General features: G+C 40.2%; 1 protein-coding gene across 4 annotated transcripts in view; it reads left to right on the top strand.

Moving 5' to 3' along the window:
• Positions 1–291: 291 nt before the first annotated feature.
• Positions 292–17,306, top strand: part of LOC124041987 (signal transducer and activator of transcription 4-like) — a 31,424-nt gene continuing 14,409 nt past the window's right edge. Inside the window, exons 1-12 of one of the 4 annotated variants that reach the window (XM_046360236.1) lie at positions 292–461; positions 969–1,061; positions 2,176–2,311; positions 4,729–4,827; positions 5,042–5,213; positions 8,556–8,641; positions 9,794–9,945; positions 10,181–10,339; positions 10,596–10,688; positions 13,014–13,073; positions 13,299–13,319; positions 17,134–17,227. In XM_046360236.1, the coding sequence (XP_046216192.1) occupies positions 403–461; positions 969–1,061; positions 2,176–2,311; positions 4,729–4,827; positions 5,042–5,213; positions 8,556–8,641; positions 9,794–9,945; positions 10,181–10,339; positions 10,596–10,688; positions 13,014–13,073; positions 13,299–13,319; positions 17,134–17,227 (1,224 nt within the window). In that variant the 5' untranslated portion in view covers positions 292–402. Of the gene's footprint in view, positions 462–968; positions 1,098–2,175; positions 2,312–4,728; positions 4,828–5,041; positions 5,214–8,555; positions 8,642–9,793; positions 9,946–10,180; positions 10,340–10,595; positions 10,689–13,013; positions 13,074–13,298; positions 13,320–17,133; positions 17,228–17,306 lie in introns of all 4 variants that reach the window. The other 3 variants (XM_046360226.1, XM_046360219.1, XM_046360246.1) reach the window with 3 other exon arrangements.

Raw genomic sequence — 17,306 nt, 5'->3', positions numbered from 1 at the left:
AAACTGAAATTCCTGAATTCATCAATCCATGTGTTGCATAGTTCAACAAAATGATGCGCTTATTAAATACCATTTGTATTTCCTATTACATATATGCATTGCAAATAGTAAGTAGCGAGGCCTACTATTGGTTATGAATTAAATATTTTTTAACCAGTATGTTTATTTTGTACAGTTCAAATGTTGTTGAGAAATTAGATGTCCCTCACTCTAAACATCAAATGATACATTTCTATAGTACATTATGAATGAGCCACAGGGGGCGTATCGAGGGAGGGAAGTGACAAAACCTATAGAACAGCCCTATGACATGACGAACAACATAAAACGATAAGGTTTGAAACATATAATAGGCTAAAAGAGGAAACGAGAGAGAGAGAGGAGCAATTGACAAGCATTCACATGACTTGTGTCGCCGAACGTGGATATTTCTGTGATAGCGCACCAGTCCAAAGACACAGGTAGGCTTTCACAAATGATGACGTTTTATAAACTTTTTGATAGTCATTAACCAGAACGATTTGATCTAGCTCCGCTACAGAAATTAAGGTACGCAAAGTTTATGCCGCTGTAAAATGGGATTTACAAGAAATCTCGTGTGGTAGGCTTACTTGACAAACAGTTACCAGTCGACAAGCATCAGTAATTGATCGATCTATATTATTCATTACTCCGAATATATTGTGTTATTGGATAACGACAGACATAAACAGTGTAATAATACAAAATAATCATATATATATATGCAGTATGATACGCATTTGAAACGCAACATGCGTCACATTTTTAGAATAGGTAGGCCTAGGCCCTAGAGTATGCTCTTTTTGAATAGTCTACTTTATCCTAAACCATTATGTTACTGTACCTGGACAAAAACTCTACAAGCACCGATCCTTCAATCATTTTCACGGAAGTGTAATTGATTTGGCTGTTTTAATTTGCTCTGGGTTGTCGGAATTGTTCCTCAGCATGAGTCAATGGAAACAAATTCAACAGCTCCAGATCAAATACCAGGAGCAGGTGGGCTACCTTTATGATGACAACTTCCCTATGGACATAAGGCAGGTGCTCTCCAACTATATTGAGAGCCAGGACTGGTGAGTGTGTGTGTATGTTTTGAGCGTGTGTGAGCGTGCGTGCATGCATTTGTTTGTGTGTGTGTGTGTGTGTGTGTGTGTGTGTGTGTGTGTGTGTGTGTGTGTGTGTGTGTGTGTGTGTGTGTGTGTGTGTGTGTGTGTGTGTGTGTGTGTGTGTGTGTGTGTGTGTGTGTGTGTGTGAGAGAGAGAGAGTGTGTGTCTTGGTCTGTGTGTGTCTGTCTGTATGCATGTCTGTGTGTATGTCTGTATGTGTGTTGGTGCCTGTGTTACTGTACAGTAATATATATAATAGATATCAAGTTGGGTTTCCGGCGAGCATGTTCAGGGACTAAAACACAGCATGTGGATACCATAGTTGATAACACTTTACTTGAAGGGGCAATAAGGCATCCATAACACCTTTATGAGACCAGCCATGACACTTTACTGAGTGTAATCCGGCTGTGACTGACATGTAGCCTTTTCATGTATTGGGTCGTTCCATGAAATGAGTCACTTTGATATTTTTAGAAGAAATTGTGAATCAATATTGGATTTTAAAAGCCTGTTATATTAAATGAAGTACCCTTTAATATAGACCACATGGACAATTCAATTAATCTGATTTTTAATATGAAAAAAAGTATTACATATGTTGATATGTCCTTCTCTGCACTCTCTGTGACTTCTCTGAAGATTTTAACCCAGTGAACCACTAAGTGTTTTCACCATCATTGTAAAGTCCTATTTATTTTGTTGCTTTGACGGAAGATTATTATTTATTACATGTGATTAGGGATTCATTATTATAGAATGTACAAATTAGGTGAGATAAAATGATTTTTTCCCCCACCAAGTTACACTACCCAAACGGGACTCACTTCGTGGAACCACCCTACAAAACAGCAGAAGAAATCATTTGATGATATGACATGCTGAAAAAGGAGAATGAGTGATTTCCCCCCTTTTCCCTTGTCGATTATAACATGATATGTACAGTATGTTCTACATGCTCTTATTACTAACTTTTTTTATTGAGCACTGAAAACTGTTAAATTAGATACAAAGCTAAGACAACATGTATGTGTTTTCTTCACAGGGATACTGCCGCAAACCATGAGTCCATGGCGACAGTTCTCCTCAGCAATCTCCTTTCTCAGCTGGACAGGCAGTGTTCTCAGGAACAGAACTTCCTACAAAGACACAACTTGAAGTTCATCTACCAGCAGTTACAGGTGCCACAATAACCTCCCTTACAATATCATACACCTAACCTGGTTACAACCAGACTGAACTCTGCGCTAAATCCGTTTGCCAGGCAACCATATACCCTGCAGATCCAACATTGATAACATTAAACAGTCTCTCCTTGTCATTGATGCATTTAAGCATTGAGGGGATTTAGTACAACCAACCAACAACTTCCCGTAAATAGGGAGGTGCACTGTGTAGTATGTTATGACAGTATGTATGTGTGTGTGTGTGTGTATCTGTTCAGTGTGGAAAAGGAAGTGAAAGACGAGAACTGTTCATTTGTGGGTTTTTGTCACCTTTAGGGATTGGCTTATGGTTTAGTGGCATTCCTCAAACTTAGCTTCCTTTCAATTGTGAAGTTGTATGTGTGTTGTATGTCATTTTTGTTCCAGACAATTTCACCTCTTACCCTATTCAGGGGAATCCAAATTCTATTATGCTCTCTGAGGTCTCAGGACATCGACTGGCAGTATATTTCTTAGAATCTCTGAGAATTGTACCTTAAAACACTTGTAACAGGAACAGGAAATAGCTGTTTGAGGCTGATGGCTGAGGCCGGTGAGGCCATATTTCTGTATAAGACACATACCTCATCAGAACCTTGTGGTTTCCAGAACTTCCATTTTGTCTGTGTGTGTATTTGACTGTTTGTTTGTGTGTACAGATGGTGTGATGTTTCTCAGAGGAAGTAGTAGCTCAAACACAAGAGGACACAAGAGGTTTGGTTTGGTGTCGCGCTTGGAGATGTGCATTTTGTTATTGTTTAGCTGTGCTGTCTATTACGCACAGATGACAGATGGAAAGTGTCTCTTTCTATGCAATCATTTGTGCTGAGTCTACCTTGAAGGTATACAAGCATTATTTATGATCCATTCTTTTGAACTCAGTCAATTTAGGGAATTCAATGGAAATGCATTTCATGAATTGAATGAACCCCTCTCCACTGGTTCATACCTGAATTGCATTTTGTTGTGATGGATCTGACCCTAACCTTGTATAAAATAAATATGTCACTGAGTGAAGAAAACGGTCAAGCCACTATGCATATACATTAGGACTTTTAGTACTGGAAATAAATATTGCAGTTCTTATGTCTCATCTAAAGCTAGGAAAGGCTGAGTGGTTGGCTCTAAGGGGATTTCTCAGTCTGAGGGAGGATCTGAATACAGTGGGCCGAATGACGCTGCGGAAGACTGCTGAACTGACACTGTTTGTTTGTGATGTCGTCGTCATTGTGATGATGGTAAAGGGTATTGCGTAGGTTTTCAAGATTGAATCCCCTTTCTGTCTTTCGTTGCACACTCAAATCAGTAGTCACAGACAATGACTGAAAGACAAATCAGGTTTCACATGTTCACATCAGAACTTTCCCTTGTGTCTCAGAGGCCTAGACAGAATCTGTGGAATTTTGTCAAAAACAGACAAAGATGTCAAGATGCACATGGTGTTTGAGACATGTTTTGCACAAAACTGGGTTCAGATCCCAGAGACAGACAAAACGCAAACTAAAAGTACAAATTATGGGCCATCCATGGTTGTATTCCTTAGGGATCATCGTAGCAAACAAGTACTTCTTGTTGGGGTTCAGGTAGTACCACCCCGTTTCATTATGTTTTCTTCATTTTTCTGGTCTAATAAACTTGTCCCATGTCTGTTAGGCCTTTTTACACTAAATGTCTCCTTGTTTAGACTGTCATAGTACATTACTTTTGGTTTTGTTTTCATACTGAGTCTGTACCTGGTTCAGTCGCATTCTTTCCTATGGAATGATTTATCTTGTTTCTTCACACACATGATGGCATACTTTGTGTTGTGTGTCGGTGGAGAGGTTGGAGAGAAGTTACCGTGTCTGAAAAATACCTTTCAATACTTCCTTATTAGCCAATTTACACTATACATTATAAGGAGAAAGTAGAGCAAACCTAAACCTCCCTGTTTTACTCACACTCTTTTGTATTTCCGAGGAAGAATCTCAGTTGAGAGAGCAATCTTTCAAAGAGCTCTTAGAAACTCACACAATTCGCACAATTCAGGAGACAGACACTCATATAGACAAGTCAGTTGAAATGTTGTTGTTTTTAAAATATATTTTGTAAGTATTTTCTGCTTTAATTCACAGGGATACCCATGAAATGAAGAGGGAGATAGATTGTGGGCATAATGTTAAGAACTGCGCTGGGGCCAGGATTAGACAGTATAATATTCGGCGATTTCGGAGGAGGGGGTTAGGCTGGACCAGGACTCGAACTCAGATCCTGCAACTGTCAACCTAACACATGAACAATTTCACAGAGAGATTCGAATGGCTTGACAAGGTCTCTAGGTGTTTGACATCTCCATGCCTTCCTGTACATGTATACATGTGTCTGTGGGTTCATATGTCCATGATCTTTTTCAGACTAAATGCAAAGCCAACCCTCTGCTGATGGCCGGGGTCATTTCCACTTGCCTCAGAGAGGAGCGTCGTATCATCTCTACAGCCAGCATTCAGGAACAGGTGAGTCTCTTTGACTCTTCGACGTCATCAGGAAAGTCCCTTGTGTTTCCCACATATCCTTTTTACATCTTCTTCCTCGAAGCACCTTGAAAGACAGAGGCAGTAACAGGAAGAGTAAAGAATAATTGCAATAGGACAGTATCTGTGTGTGTGTGGGGGGGGGGTGTCTGCATATGTGTGTGTGGTTTACTTCACCTCATCATCATCTTGATAGGGCCCATTGGAGAAGTCAATGCAGAATTCGGTGGCCTTCGAGAGACAGAAGAACATGGACAACAGGGTGGCTGTGATCAGGAGTAGTGTGCAGATGATGGACCAGGCAGTGAAATACCTAGAAGACATGCAAGATGACTTTGACTTCCGCTATAAAACTCTCCAGTCTCGAGGTCAGCCATACACCCAATCCATACCCATATGGACTCCCCTATGATCTGATGAGATTTTACAGCTGTCATATAATATTGGATAGCTGTAAGTAAAATGGCAATATCTGCACCTTGCCCTCTGACGGCCTGATGTGGTGAAATGATTGACTAACTATGGGCAACACTTGACTTAAACTGCATAGTTTTTAAACCCAGAGGCCCAATATCACAATACTTCCAGGAACGCTTGCGAAGCAGACTAGACCGGGGTATTTATTTACCTTTATTTTACCAGGCAAGACAGTTAACAGCAAATTCTTATTTTACAGTGACGGCCTACTCCGGGCAAACCCTCCCTTAATCTGAAAAAACCCTGTCCCAATTGTGCGCCGCCCTATGGGACTCCCGATCACGGCCGGTTGTGATACAGCCCGGGATCGAACCGGGGTCTGTAGTGACACCTCGAGCACTGAGATGCAGTGCCTTAGACCGCTGCCCCAATCGGGTATGGGGTTTAGCAAGTCAATAGAAGTGAAAAAAAGTGTAACATATAAATGCAAAACCTAGATTTGCGCCAATGTCTTAATTAGCTGAAACCTGGTTAAGGTGACAAACTGACAGGTTTTCATTTTCATCCAAAACAACTTCATATCAAAGGAATGCCTTTGATTAGATGGCCTGCACATCCGTAGTTCGGCTCGAGACAACCGTTAGACCCGATGACGTTTCTGTGCATCAGCTTAGCTAGCCAACATTGCCATGACATCAACTACAAGCGTGATCGAGGGATTTTATTGGAGAGGCAGTTTCTGGATATCTTAGTTTTTAGTATCTTTGCTTAAATCCAGCAGGTATAATTGTTACTGTAATTTCATTATTTCCAATATGTTTTCATTAATTGAATTTACTTAGTCTATTTTATGAGAATTTGTAAGATTCTTATTTGCATAAAATAGACAGAGACCCGTCTTATCAAAATGGATAATAGTATTTATTCTCGGAGCGCGCTCCCATTTAACCACGAACAACAGTTTATATACAAAATATGACGTCATTGGTGAATGAATCTCCTCCTCCCGACCGAGACAAAGCAAGTTTAAATGTTCATTCCGACCCACTAGCACACACACAGGACACACAACATAACTGAATTAACACTTGATCCCTCACCATTATCGATCACCACTTAGCTGACAGTTCTAGTTAACAGAAAACCTAGGAATGCACTCACTGCCATATCTAAAACACCCCAGAGCTAAGTTTCGTCGGTTCAACCATAGGTTAAAGACCTTTTCTGCTTACTTAAAAAAAAACACTCCTAATCTCCTCCAACCTGGCTGGAATGGTATTTATTTAAATGTAATTACCCCCTGTTTCAGGCTCCACAATCCCTCACTTATGAACTCATATTGTTAATCAGATATAATAAAACAGAGTATAAGTTTACTTAGTTAGAGTTCTATTTAAAATGGGGATATTGTTTAGTCATTTATTCATAAAATTCCTAACAATAATGCAATATGATGTGGTTATAATGCATTGTAAGACTTGTCATAAGCATGTTTGACCCCCTTTTAATGTATATTCTTATCATCTCATTATGATCCTGACTGAATGACAACCATAGGTTTTAAAGGGGCAATAAAAGAAACACGTTTTATTTCACCAAATTGTAACGTTCTGTCATGATGAGCACATGTTCAACTTAAAGGTCCAATTCAGCCATTTTTATCTTAATATCAAATCATTTCTGGGTAATAGTGATTGTGTTCAATTAAAATGGTCAGAAGAGGCTTCTTAGCATGAGCAATTTCTCAAGAAGGAATTTTGCTCTGAGCTTTTATTGGCAGAGAGGTTTGGATTTTTTATTTTATTTTACCTTTATTTTACCAGGCAAGTCAGTTAAGAACATATTGTTGTTTTCAATGACGGCCTGGGAACAGTGGGTTAACTGCATGTTCAGGGGCAGAACGACAGATTTGTACCTTGTCAGCTCAGGGGTTTGAACTCACAACCTTCTGGTTTCTAGTCCAACGCTCTAACCACTAGGCTACGCTGCTGCTTTAATGCTTTTTCTTGTTGGTATATTAACCGATTTACCGACTGGTGATGTCACCAGGCAGGCCAAAACTCCATCCCACCAAAACGGGCTGAAATTTCAGGCGGTCTTTTCAAACAGCTCAAACAATCATAATTTTCACAACACAGTATTATTCCAACCTCATACATTTAAAACACGGGAAAATCTAGTTTTTGATTGCACTGGACTTTTAATTAAAAACATGTTTTCCCATTTCAAGAGGTTAAATACAAAAATTACAACAGTAATTGACCATAACAGGGTTGACAATTTAATCTTAAATCAGCCTAAATGTTTTATTTATTTGACTAGGCAAGTCATTTAAGAACAAGTTCTTATTTTCATTGATGGCAGTGGGTTAACTGCCTTGTTCAGGGCAGAACGACAGATTTGTACCTAGGCAGCTAGGGGATTCGAACCTGCAACCTTTCGGTTACTAGCACAATGCTGTACCCACTAGGCTACTCTGCCACCCGGTGTGATCAGGGGGACGGAAGCTTGATGTGTGACACGGGGAGAGGCAGCTCATAGAAGCTTCACAATAATTGTTTTTATTGTTCAAATATTTCTAGCCTGTCTATCTATGAGGGTTGATGTGTAATGCTCGACCCACTAATTTGTCCACCACAAAACACAAGAAAATGGCCAAAAAGAGTCGAACCAGCTCACCTGCTTTTACGCTATGATTTGAATATCAGATATCCAGTCTTTCTTTTGAGAAAAACATTTTACAAGGAATAGTTTCACCATATTAAAACTAGAGTTTAGTTCACAAAACAGGGTTGACCTTAAAATCAGGGACAGGTGTGTTTTTAAATGAATCGCTAATCACATTAAATAAATACAAATCGCCTGAAATGACTTTGTCGACGCAACAAAATAACTAAGACTTTACAATAATGGTGAAAACTTTTGGGATTAAAGGGGTTCAAATCTTCTTAGAAGTCACAGAAAGTGGACTTATTTAGCAAGTCTATATTCAAATAAAATGTTATTTATTTTTATTGAATTTATTGAATTGTCCATGTGGTCTATTAAATGGCACCACATTTAATATAACATGCTTTTAAAATCCAATAAGGGTGTACAATTTCTACTTACAGTTTCAAAGTGATGCAAAAGGGACTCATTTCGTGGAACGACCCATGTACCAATCCCAGGTTGCGCCAATATAGTGGTGCAAAGAACTGCCACACTTTTATTCAATGGAACTTACATCAATAGTACATGGGTTCCCACTGTGTTTTATCCTCTGTCACGCTGGATGTATTTTTGTCCCTTAGATCCAGTGGACAGGAACACAGCGGCGATGAAACAGGAAGTGACCCGACTGCAGGAGATGCTCAACAACCTGGACTTTAAGAGGAAGGTGTGGGAACACTACATAGATTAGATAAACCAGCAATCAGCTATGGTTGTTACTATAGGCCTAAGCTTTGTGTTTAGCGTGTAAACAGTTGAACATCAGCGATGCCTTATCTTTGAGTAATATGCATTTATTTGAATTGGGGCCACCGTTTCTGTCATGCAGTTGCTGTCTTACACACTTTTAGTCTATACAATTCTATATGAATATTTACTATATAGATACAATGGTTAAAAAGAAAACATTTTGTTGGGCTGCAAAGTGTGGAGAGCACTGTTGCATCCAGCACGATATTGCTAGTTAGATTTTCGTCTGGCACTGCAAGACAGCTGAGTGAGTTTTAGATATTAAAATCTTGAGGATATTTATTGAATTCGCTTCGGGGACTATTTAACAAAACACACGTTTATGTATAATATTATAATATATGGCATTTAACAGACACTTTTATTCAATGTAACTTACATAAATAGTACATGGGTTCCCAACCTAGGCGCCAATGTTTTGTGGGGAAGTGTGGGAACTTCCTTGATTTGAGGGGTAAAAAAAACGTTACATTTAAAAAAAAAAATTAGTGATTGTTTATACCAATCAAAAACGATGCATACATCTGTGAAGCTTCAGGCTATAAACAAGCAGTACATGCCAGAGGAAGATGCAACTCTGATGCAAAGGGGAATTTCTTTGGTTTTTCTCTATGACATTCAGAAAATGAACTACGACCTAAAGTCGAGGAGTCAAAGAAATTGGACGTTGCTTGGAAATAAATCTCATATGATGTGTGACTCTGTCGCTATCAATTGCTCCAATCACTTTCTGTAAAAGAGAATATATACAGTATAACTACATTGAGGGTTTTATATAAATGATCCTAATAAAACATATTTGGTAGCGGAATAGCATTTGGGGAAATCGGGTCTAGACTATTTTCCCTATCCATTATTGATGGGATTATCATTAAATATCCTTCCTAAAAGATGTCATGAGTCTTGTTAATCCACATATAATTGCATGAAATTAACTTAAAACAGATTTTTTTCCAAGTCAATCATACTGGGGGAATTGAACCCACAACCTTGGTGTTGCTAGGATCATGCTCTTACCAACTGAGCAACACAGGACCAGCAGTGAGATGTTCTTATTGTTCCCCCATAGGAGAACCTATCTAAGATGAGTGACGTGATAAAAGAGATTGATGCTCTGATAGTCTCCCAGCTGAACCCAGAGCTGATGGAGTGGAAACGCAGGCAGCAGGTCAACTGTATAGGTGGCCCACTGCTCACTGGACTGGACCAGCTCCAGAACTGGTAATGTAACCAAGCTTGCTTACACACACACACACACACACACACACACACACACACACACACACACACACACACACACACACACACACACACACACACACACACACACACACACACACACACACACACACACACACACACACATAACTCAATCTTATAACTATATTCCAAAATAACGTGTGATTTTAGGTCAACCTCAATTCATGCACACCCCATCACCCTCTCTCTCTCCTAGGTTTACTCTGACAGCCCAAAGTCTGTTCCAGATGAAGCGTCAGCTGGACAAACTAGGGGAGCTTATATTAAAGGTGACGTATGAGAGTGACCCCATCCCACTGCAGAGACCGCAGATGGAGGAGCAGGTCAAATACCTCATCTACCACCTCATCAAAAGGTACTGACCTCAACAAAGCCGAACACCTACTCTAACCAAGTGCATGAAATATCCATATCTCAAAGTGATTTTCCAAAGAACTGGAAGCATAGGGAACAATGAGTGGGAAGTAATGGGAAGTCTAGATAACAGGGAAATTAACTTGTGGCTGTTATGTTGCCGCCATCCAAATCTAGGTGGCATACACAACTGCTATTATGCTATTGTAGTTCTCTTGTAGGCCATTGTTGTGTCATCCTTTGTACAATGTCCACAGCTCCTTTGTGGTGGAGAAGCAGCCATGTATGCCAACCCACCCCCAGAAACCTCTCATCATCAAGACCGGGGTGCAGTTCACCACCAAAGTCAGGTACTGTATGTGTATTAAGATGTAACACAACTCAATACTTGGTGCTTATCAATCCATTGTGTGTGTGTACATCTTAAATATACACCCACCAGAGAGTTTATTAGGTACACCCATCTAGTACGGGGGTCTAGTACTTTTGCCTCCAGAACAGCCTGCATTCTTCGGGGAATTTTACAATGTTCGGAAACATTCCATAAGGATGTTGGTCCATGCTGACGTGATGGCATCATGCAGTTGCTGCAGATTGGATGGCCGTACATTCATGTTGCGAACAGCCGGTTCCAACTCATTCCAAATATGTTCTATTGGGTTGAGGTCTGGGACTGTGCAAGCCACTCAAGTAAACTGAACTCGCTGTCATGTTCCAGGCAATGTTTTTCCACTCCTGAATTGTCAAGTGTTGGTGATCGCGTGCCCACTGGAGGGAACCTGGTGTGGTCATCTGCTGCAAAAGCCTATCCGTGACAAGGACCAATGAGTTGTGCCTTCCAAGATGCCATTCTGCACACCACTGTTGTACTGCACCGTTATCTGTCTCTTTGTGGCCAGCCTGTTAGCTTGCACGAACCCTAGACACTGTTGTGTGTGAAAAGCCCAGGATGGTTGCCGTTTCAAAGGAGAAGGAGAGCCCAAAATCCTTGGTAGCGGGCCTCATCGGTGGCACTGTGTTATCCTCAAAGCGTGCAAAGAATGTGTTTAGCCTGTCCGAAGCAAGACGTCGGTCTCAGTGACGTGGCTGGTAAATGGTTAAATGCAGTGGTGCGCGCTTTCAGTTTCGTGCGAATGCTTCCATCTATCCACGGTTTCTGGTTAGAGTACGTTTTAATAGTCACAGTGCGTACTACATCTCCTATACACTTCCTTATGAACTCAGTCACCATATCCATTTATGCGTCTAGATTATTTTCGCAAGCTACCCGGAACATATCCCAGTCCTCATGATCAAAACAATCCTGAAGCGTGGATTTTGATTGGTCAGACCAGTGTTGAATAGTATGAAGCACGGGCACTTCCTGTTTGAGTTTCGGCCTATAACGGGAGGAGCAAGTTGGAGTCGTGGTCAGATTTGCCGAAAGGAGGGCGGGGGAGGGCCTTGTAAGCATTCCGGAAGTTTGAATAGCAATGGTCGAGAGTCTTAGTAGCGCGAGTAGGACAGTCAATATTTTGATAGAACTTCTGTAGCCTAGTCCTCAGATTTGCTTTGTTAAAATCCCCAGATAAAATAAATGCAGCCTCAGGATATGTGGTTTCCAGTGTGCATATAGTCCAGTAAAGTTCTTCACGGACCATCGAGGTTTCGGATTGAGGTGAGATTAAACGGCCGTGGTGATGACGGAGGAGGATTCTCTTGGTAGATAATATGGTTGGCATTTAATTATGAGGTATTCTAGGTCAGGAGAACAAAATTACTTGAGTTCTTGTATGCTCCTAGAATTACACCATGAGTCGTTAATCATGAAACACACCCCTCCGCCGTTCTGTTTCCCAGAGAGATATTTATTCTTGTCTGTGCGTTGTACTGAACATCCTGCTGGCTTTACCGACTCCGACAGAGAATCCCGAGAGAGCCATGTTTCTGTGAAACAACGTTTTTTTACAGGCCCGATGTCTCTCTGGAAAGAAATCCTTACTCTAAGCTCATCAGCTTTGTTATCCATAGACTCAACTTTAGCGAGTAATATACTCAGAAGCGGAGGGTGGTGTGCGCCTCCTCCACCGTGCCTCTCCTCCACCGGTGATGTTTTGGGTAGGCCTCTGGAATAAGTTCAATTGCTCTGGGGAGAGTGAACAAAGGATCTGCTCTAGGAAAGTTATGTTCCTGGTTGTAATGCTGGTAGTTCTGGGGAGTTACCGCTGCTCTAATATCCAATAGTTCTTCCGGCTGTATGTAATGACACAAAACATTTCCTGAGCTAATAATGTAAAAAATAATACATAATAAAACAAAATACTGCAAAGTTTTCTAAGAGCTAGTGGCGATGCTGCCATCTCCGTCTGCGCCATCTTATATTTGTTGGTAATCCAAAAATTTGTTGGTTTCTGGTACCGATGATCATACCACGCTCGAGGTCCCTTAGGTCACTCGATTTCCCCATTCTAACGTTAAATGGAACAGTAACTGAATGCCTCAATGCCTGTCTTCCTGATTTATATAGCAAGCCACGGCCAAGTAACTTACTGTCTGTACCTAATAAACTATCAGGTGAGTGTATGTTTTCGCTAAATATTTATCACGGCCAAGTAACTCACTGTCTGTACCTAATAAACTATCAGGTGAGTGTATGTTTTCGCTAAATATTTATGATTTGTCACTTTTCTGTCTAGATTGCTGGTCAAACTTCCAGAGGTGGATTACCAACTAAAAGTGAAGACAATATTTGACAAGTGAGTATTAGTGTAATGTAACACAGCAATATGTGGCGCATTTGCTTCAAAGTGATCGCGTTTTGCAAACTTTGTTAAACAAACTGACAACACTGTGTGAACATGAATATATTTCAGAAACGTAATGTTTCATAGACATCAAGATATTCTTCATTGACGTTTATAAGCAAGCTAGCACTACATTACTGAGTAATTTATGTACTGTATTATCTTCCCTGTGTGTAGGGACCTCCCTCCTGGCAGAGTGTGAGTATATCCATGCAACCTCCATGTGGGATGTTCTGTGGGGATTTCCTGTTCTTGTTATTTAGGCCAATATTGAACCTTCTCATGTGGCATGTGTGAACATTGTTCTTTGGGAAGGGTGGTTGTTCTATGTGGAACCATACTGACCCCAATAACCTGTTGAGCCCTTCAGTAGTTCTTTGTAGTTCAAATAAGGTTTCTTTCCTCTTTTAGTGATAATTAAAATGTAGGGTCATGGCTCAATATAATATTTTGGGGCGTGGTTTTTGCACAGCTTTTTTTGCGCAACAATGAGTGAGAGTGTCATTCTAGTTTATCTAATATGTTATGTTATGCTGTTACATGTTATACAGTGGTGTAAAAAAAGTATTTCTGATATTTTTTATACTGAATGTTATCAGATCTTCAACCAAAACCTAATATTAGATAAAGGGAATCTGAGGTTACAAATAACAAAAAATGCATGCTTATTTTATTGATTTAATAAACAATTTCACTCAATAACATAATGTGCCACCTTTCGCTGCAATGATTGCAACCAAATGCTTCCTGTAGTTGTTGATCAGTCTCACGTCGCCGTGGGGGAATTTTTTTGTGGGTTTTCAAACATGAACTGATCGTTTCAAGTCCTGACACAACATCTCAATTGGGATTAGGTCTGGACTTGGAGTAGGTCACGTCAAATTTGTTGCTTTTTAACTATTTTGATGTATACAGTTGAAGTCAGAAGTTTACATACACTTAGGTTGGAGTCATTATAACTTGTTTTTCCACCACTCCACAAATTTCTTGTTAACAAACTTTAGTTTTGGCAAGTCGGTTAGGATATCTACTTTGTGAATGACACAAGTAATTTTTCCAATAATTGTTTACAGACAGATTATTTCACTTATCACAATATTTCACTGTATCACAATTCCAGTGGGTTAGAAGTTTACATACACTAAGTTGACTGTGCCTTTAAACAGCTTTGAAAATTCCAGAAAATGATGTCATGGCTTTAGAAGCTTCTGATTGACATAATTTGAGTCAATTGGAGGTGTACCTGTGGATGTACTTCAAGGCTTACCTTCAAACTCAGTGCCTCTTTGCTTGACATCATGGGAAAATTTAAATGAATCAGCCAATACCTCAGAAAACAAATTGTAGACCTCCACAAGTCTGGTTCCTCCTTGGGAGCAATTTCCAAATGCCTGAAGGTACTACGTTGATCTGTACAAACAATAGTACGCGAGTATAAACACCATGTGACCACGCAGCCGTCATACCGCTCAGGAAGGAGATGCATTCTGTCTCCTAGAGATGAATGTACTTTTGTGTGAAAAGTGCAAATCAATACACAACAGCAAAGGACCTTGTGAAGATGCTGGAGGAAACAGGTACAAAAGTATATCCACAGTTAAACGAGTCCTATACCGACATAACCTGAAAGGCCGCTCAGCAAGGAAGAAGCCACTGCTCCAAAACCGCCATAAAAAAGACAGACTACGGTTTGCAACTGCACATGGGGACAAAGATCGTACTTTTTGGAGAAATGTCCTATGGTCTGATGAAACAAAAATAGAGCTGTTATGTTTGGAGGAAAAGGGGGTGGCTTGCAAGCCGAAGAACACCATCCCAACCATGAAGCACGGGGGTGGCAGCATCATGTTGTGGGGGTGCTTTGCTGCAGGAGGGACTGGTGCACTTCACAAAATAGATGGCATCATGAGGAAAGAAAATGTGCATATATTGAAGCAACATCTCAAGACATCAGTCAGGAAGTTAAAGCTTGGTCACAAATGGGTCTTCCAAATGGACAATGACCCCAAGCATACTTCCAAAGTTGTGGCAAAATGGCTTAAGGACAGCAAAGTCAAGGTATTGGAGTGGCCATCACAGCCCTGACCTCAATCCCATAGAAAATGTGTGGGCAGAAATTAAACAGCATGTGCGAGCAAGGAGGCCTACAAATCTGACTCAGTTACACCAGCTCTGTCAGGAGGAATGGGCCAAAATTCAACCAACTTATTGTGGGAAGCTTGTGGAAGGCCACCCGAAACGTTTGACTCAAGTTTAACAATTTAAAGGCAATGCTACCAAATACTAATTGAGTGTATGTCAACTTCTGACCCACTGGGAATGTGATGTCAGAAATAAAAGCTGAAATAAGTCATTCTCTCTACTGTTATTCTGACATTTCACATTCTTAAAATAAAGTGGTGATCCTAACTGACCTAAGACAGGGAATTTGGATAAGATGTATTTGGCTAAGGTGTATTTGGCTAAGGTGTATGTAAACTTCTGACTTCAACTGTACTTGTTTGTGTGTTTTGGATCATTGTCTTGCTGCATAACCCAGCTGTGCTTCAGCTTCAGCTCACAGGCGGATGGCCTGACATTCTCCAGTAAAATTCTCAGATACAGAGCAGAATTCATTGTTCCTTCTATTAAGGCAAGTCATCCAGGTCCTGGGGCAGCAAAGCATCCCCAAGCAATCTTATTATCAGCGCCACGCTTGACTGTTGGCATAAGGTTCTTACTGTGGAATGCAGTGTTTGGTTTTCACCATCTCATCCAAAAACATTTACTCAAGTTTGCCAAAAAGCAACTGGAAGCACCTGGATGATCATCAAGGATTTTGGAAGAATGTATAACTTTTTGGAAGAGTGAGTTTAAAGCAATTCTGCATAGAAGAGTGGGCCAAGATTCCTCCACGGCGCCGTGAGAGACTGATAAAAAACTACAGGAAGCGTTTGGTTGTAGTCATTGTAGCTAAAGGTGGGACAACCAGTTATTGAGTGTAAGGGGGCAATTACTTTTTCACAGCACTGTATATGACTATGGCCAGTGACGGTGTCTTGTGAAAGGCTCACATATGGACGTGCTTCAATTGAGAATTGTCGACTAAGCCGGTAGTTCTCAATTCTCTTCTCAGGGACCCCCAGCTGTTCCAGAGCTAGCACACCTGATTAAACTTGCTAATAAACACAATAATAAAACTATGGAATTTTAACAATATAATGTGGCTAATTAAACCAGAATTAAAAAAAATGTTGGTTCTACAAAGAACCTTTGAGATTGAGAGGTTTTTTATAGAACCATTCTCCATAAAGGTTCTTTAAAGAACCATAAAAAATGGTTCTATATAGCCCCAAAAAGGGTTGTAACCATAGCGGAACCCTTTTTTGGTGCTATATCAAATCTTTATTAATGGTTCTTTATAGAATCTTCGGAAATCGTTCTTTATAGCACATTACATGTTCCATTTAGAACCTTATGAGTATGGTTATTTTCATAGAACCTTCAAAAAAAGGTTTCCATATAGCACCAAAAAGGGTTCCTGTATGCTTACAAGCCAAATAACCATTATTTGACGCTATATAGAACTATACTTTGTATAGCGTGTACTTTGTATAGTGCATACTATACTTTGTTTTTAGTGCGTAGTGAGAACAGTGACAAAGAGTGACAAAGAGATGTGTTTGATTACTTATCAGTTGACACAGTTTAAGTAAGCAGAGTAGTTAGTAGTTTTTAGCTGCCTGAAATCCAACTTGAATTTGAGTTGTTTCTAATATATAATAATAATAATAATAATAATATATGCCTGAGAATCCAAAGCGACTTACAGTCATGTGTGCATACATTCTACGTATTGGTCCCGGGATTGTTTCTACCAACTGAGCTACATGTGTTTGCTGCATGTGTTTGCCATGTACAGTATCTTAGCTCATTTGGTTGTTGTTGCTGTTATGTGTTTGTATGTGTTTGCGCGTGTGTATGCTTAGTTCAGACTACTAACTACGGCTTTGCCCCGTCCCTCTCCATTCAGAAATCGTCAGTTCTTCATCCTGACTACCACCACCAAAGTAATGGACGTGGAGGAATCATCCAATGGCTGCCTGTCTGTAGAGTTTCGACACTTGGTAACCTCTGACTTTCACTGTCCCCACTAACACACTGACATTTTAATAATAATTCAACCTCAATCTGTTCATTCACCGG

Source organism: Oncorhynchus gorbuscha, linkage group LG01, assembly GCF_021184085.1.
Source record: "Oncorhynchus gorbuscha isolate QuinsamMale2020 ecotype Even-year linkage group LG01, OgorEven_v1.0, whole genome shotgun sequence".
Classification (NCBI taxonomy): Eukaryota; Metazoa; Chordata; class Actinopteri; order Salmoniformes; family Salmonidae; genus Oncorhynchus; species Oncorhynchus gorbuscha.
This window is presented reverse-complemented; position numbering and strand designations above follow the sequence as displayed.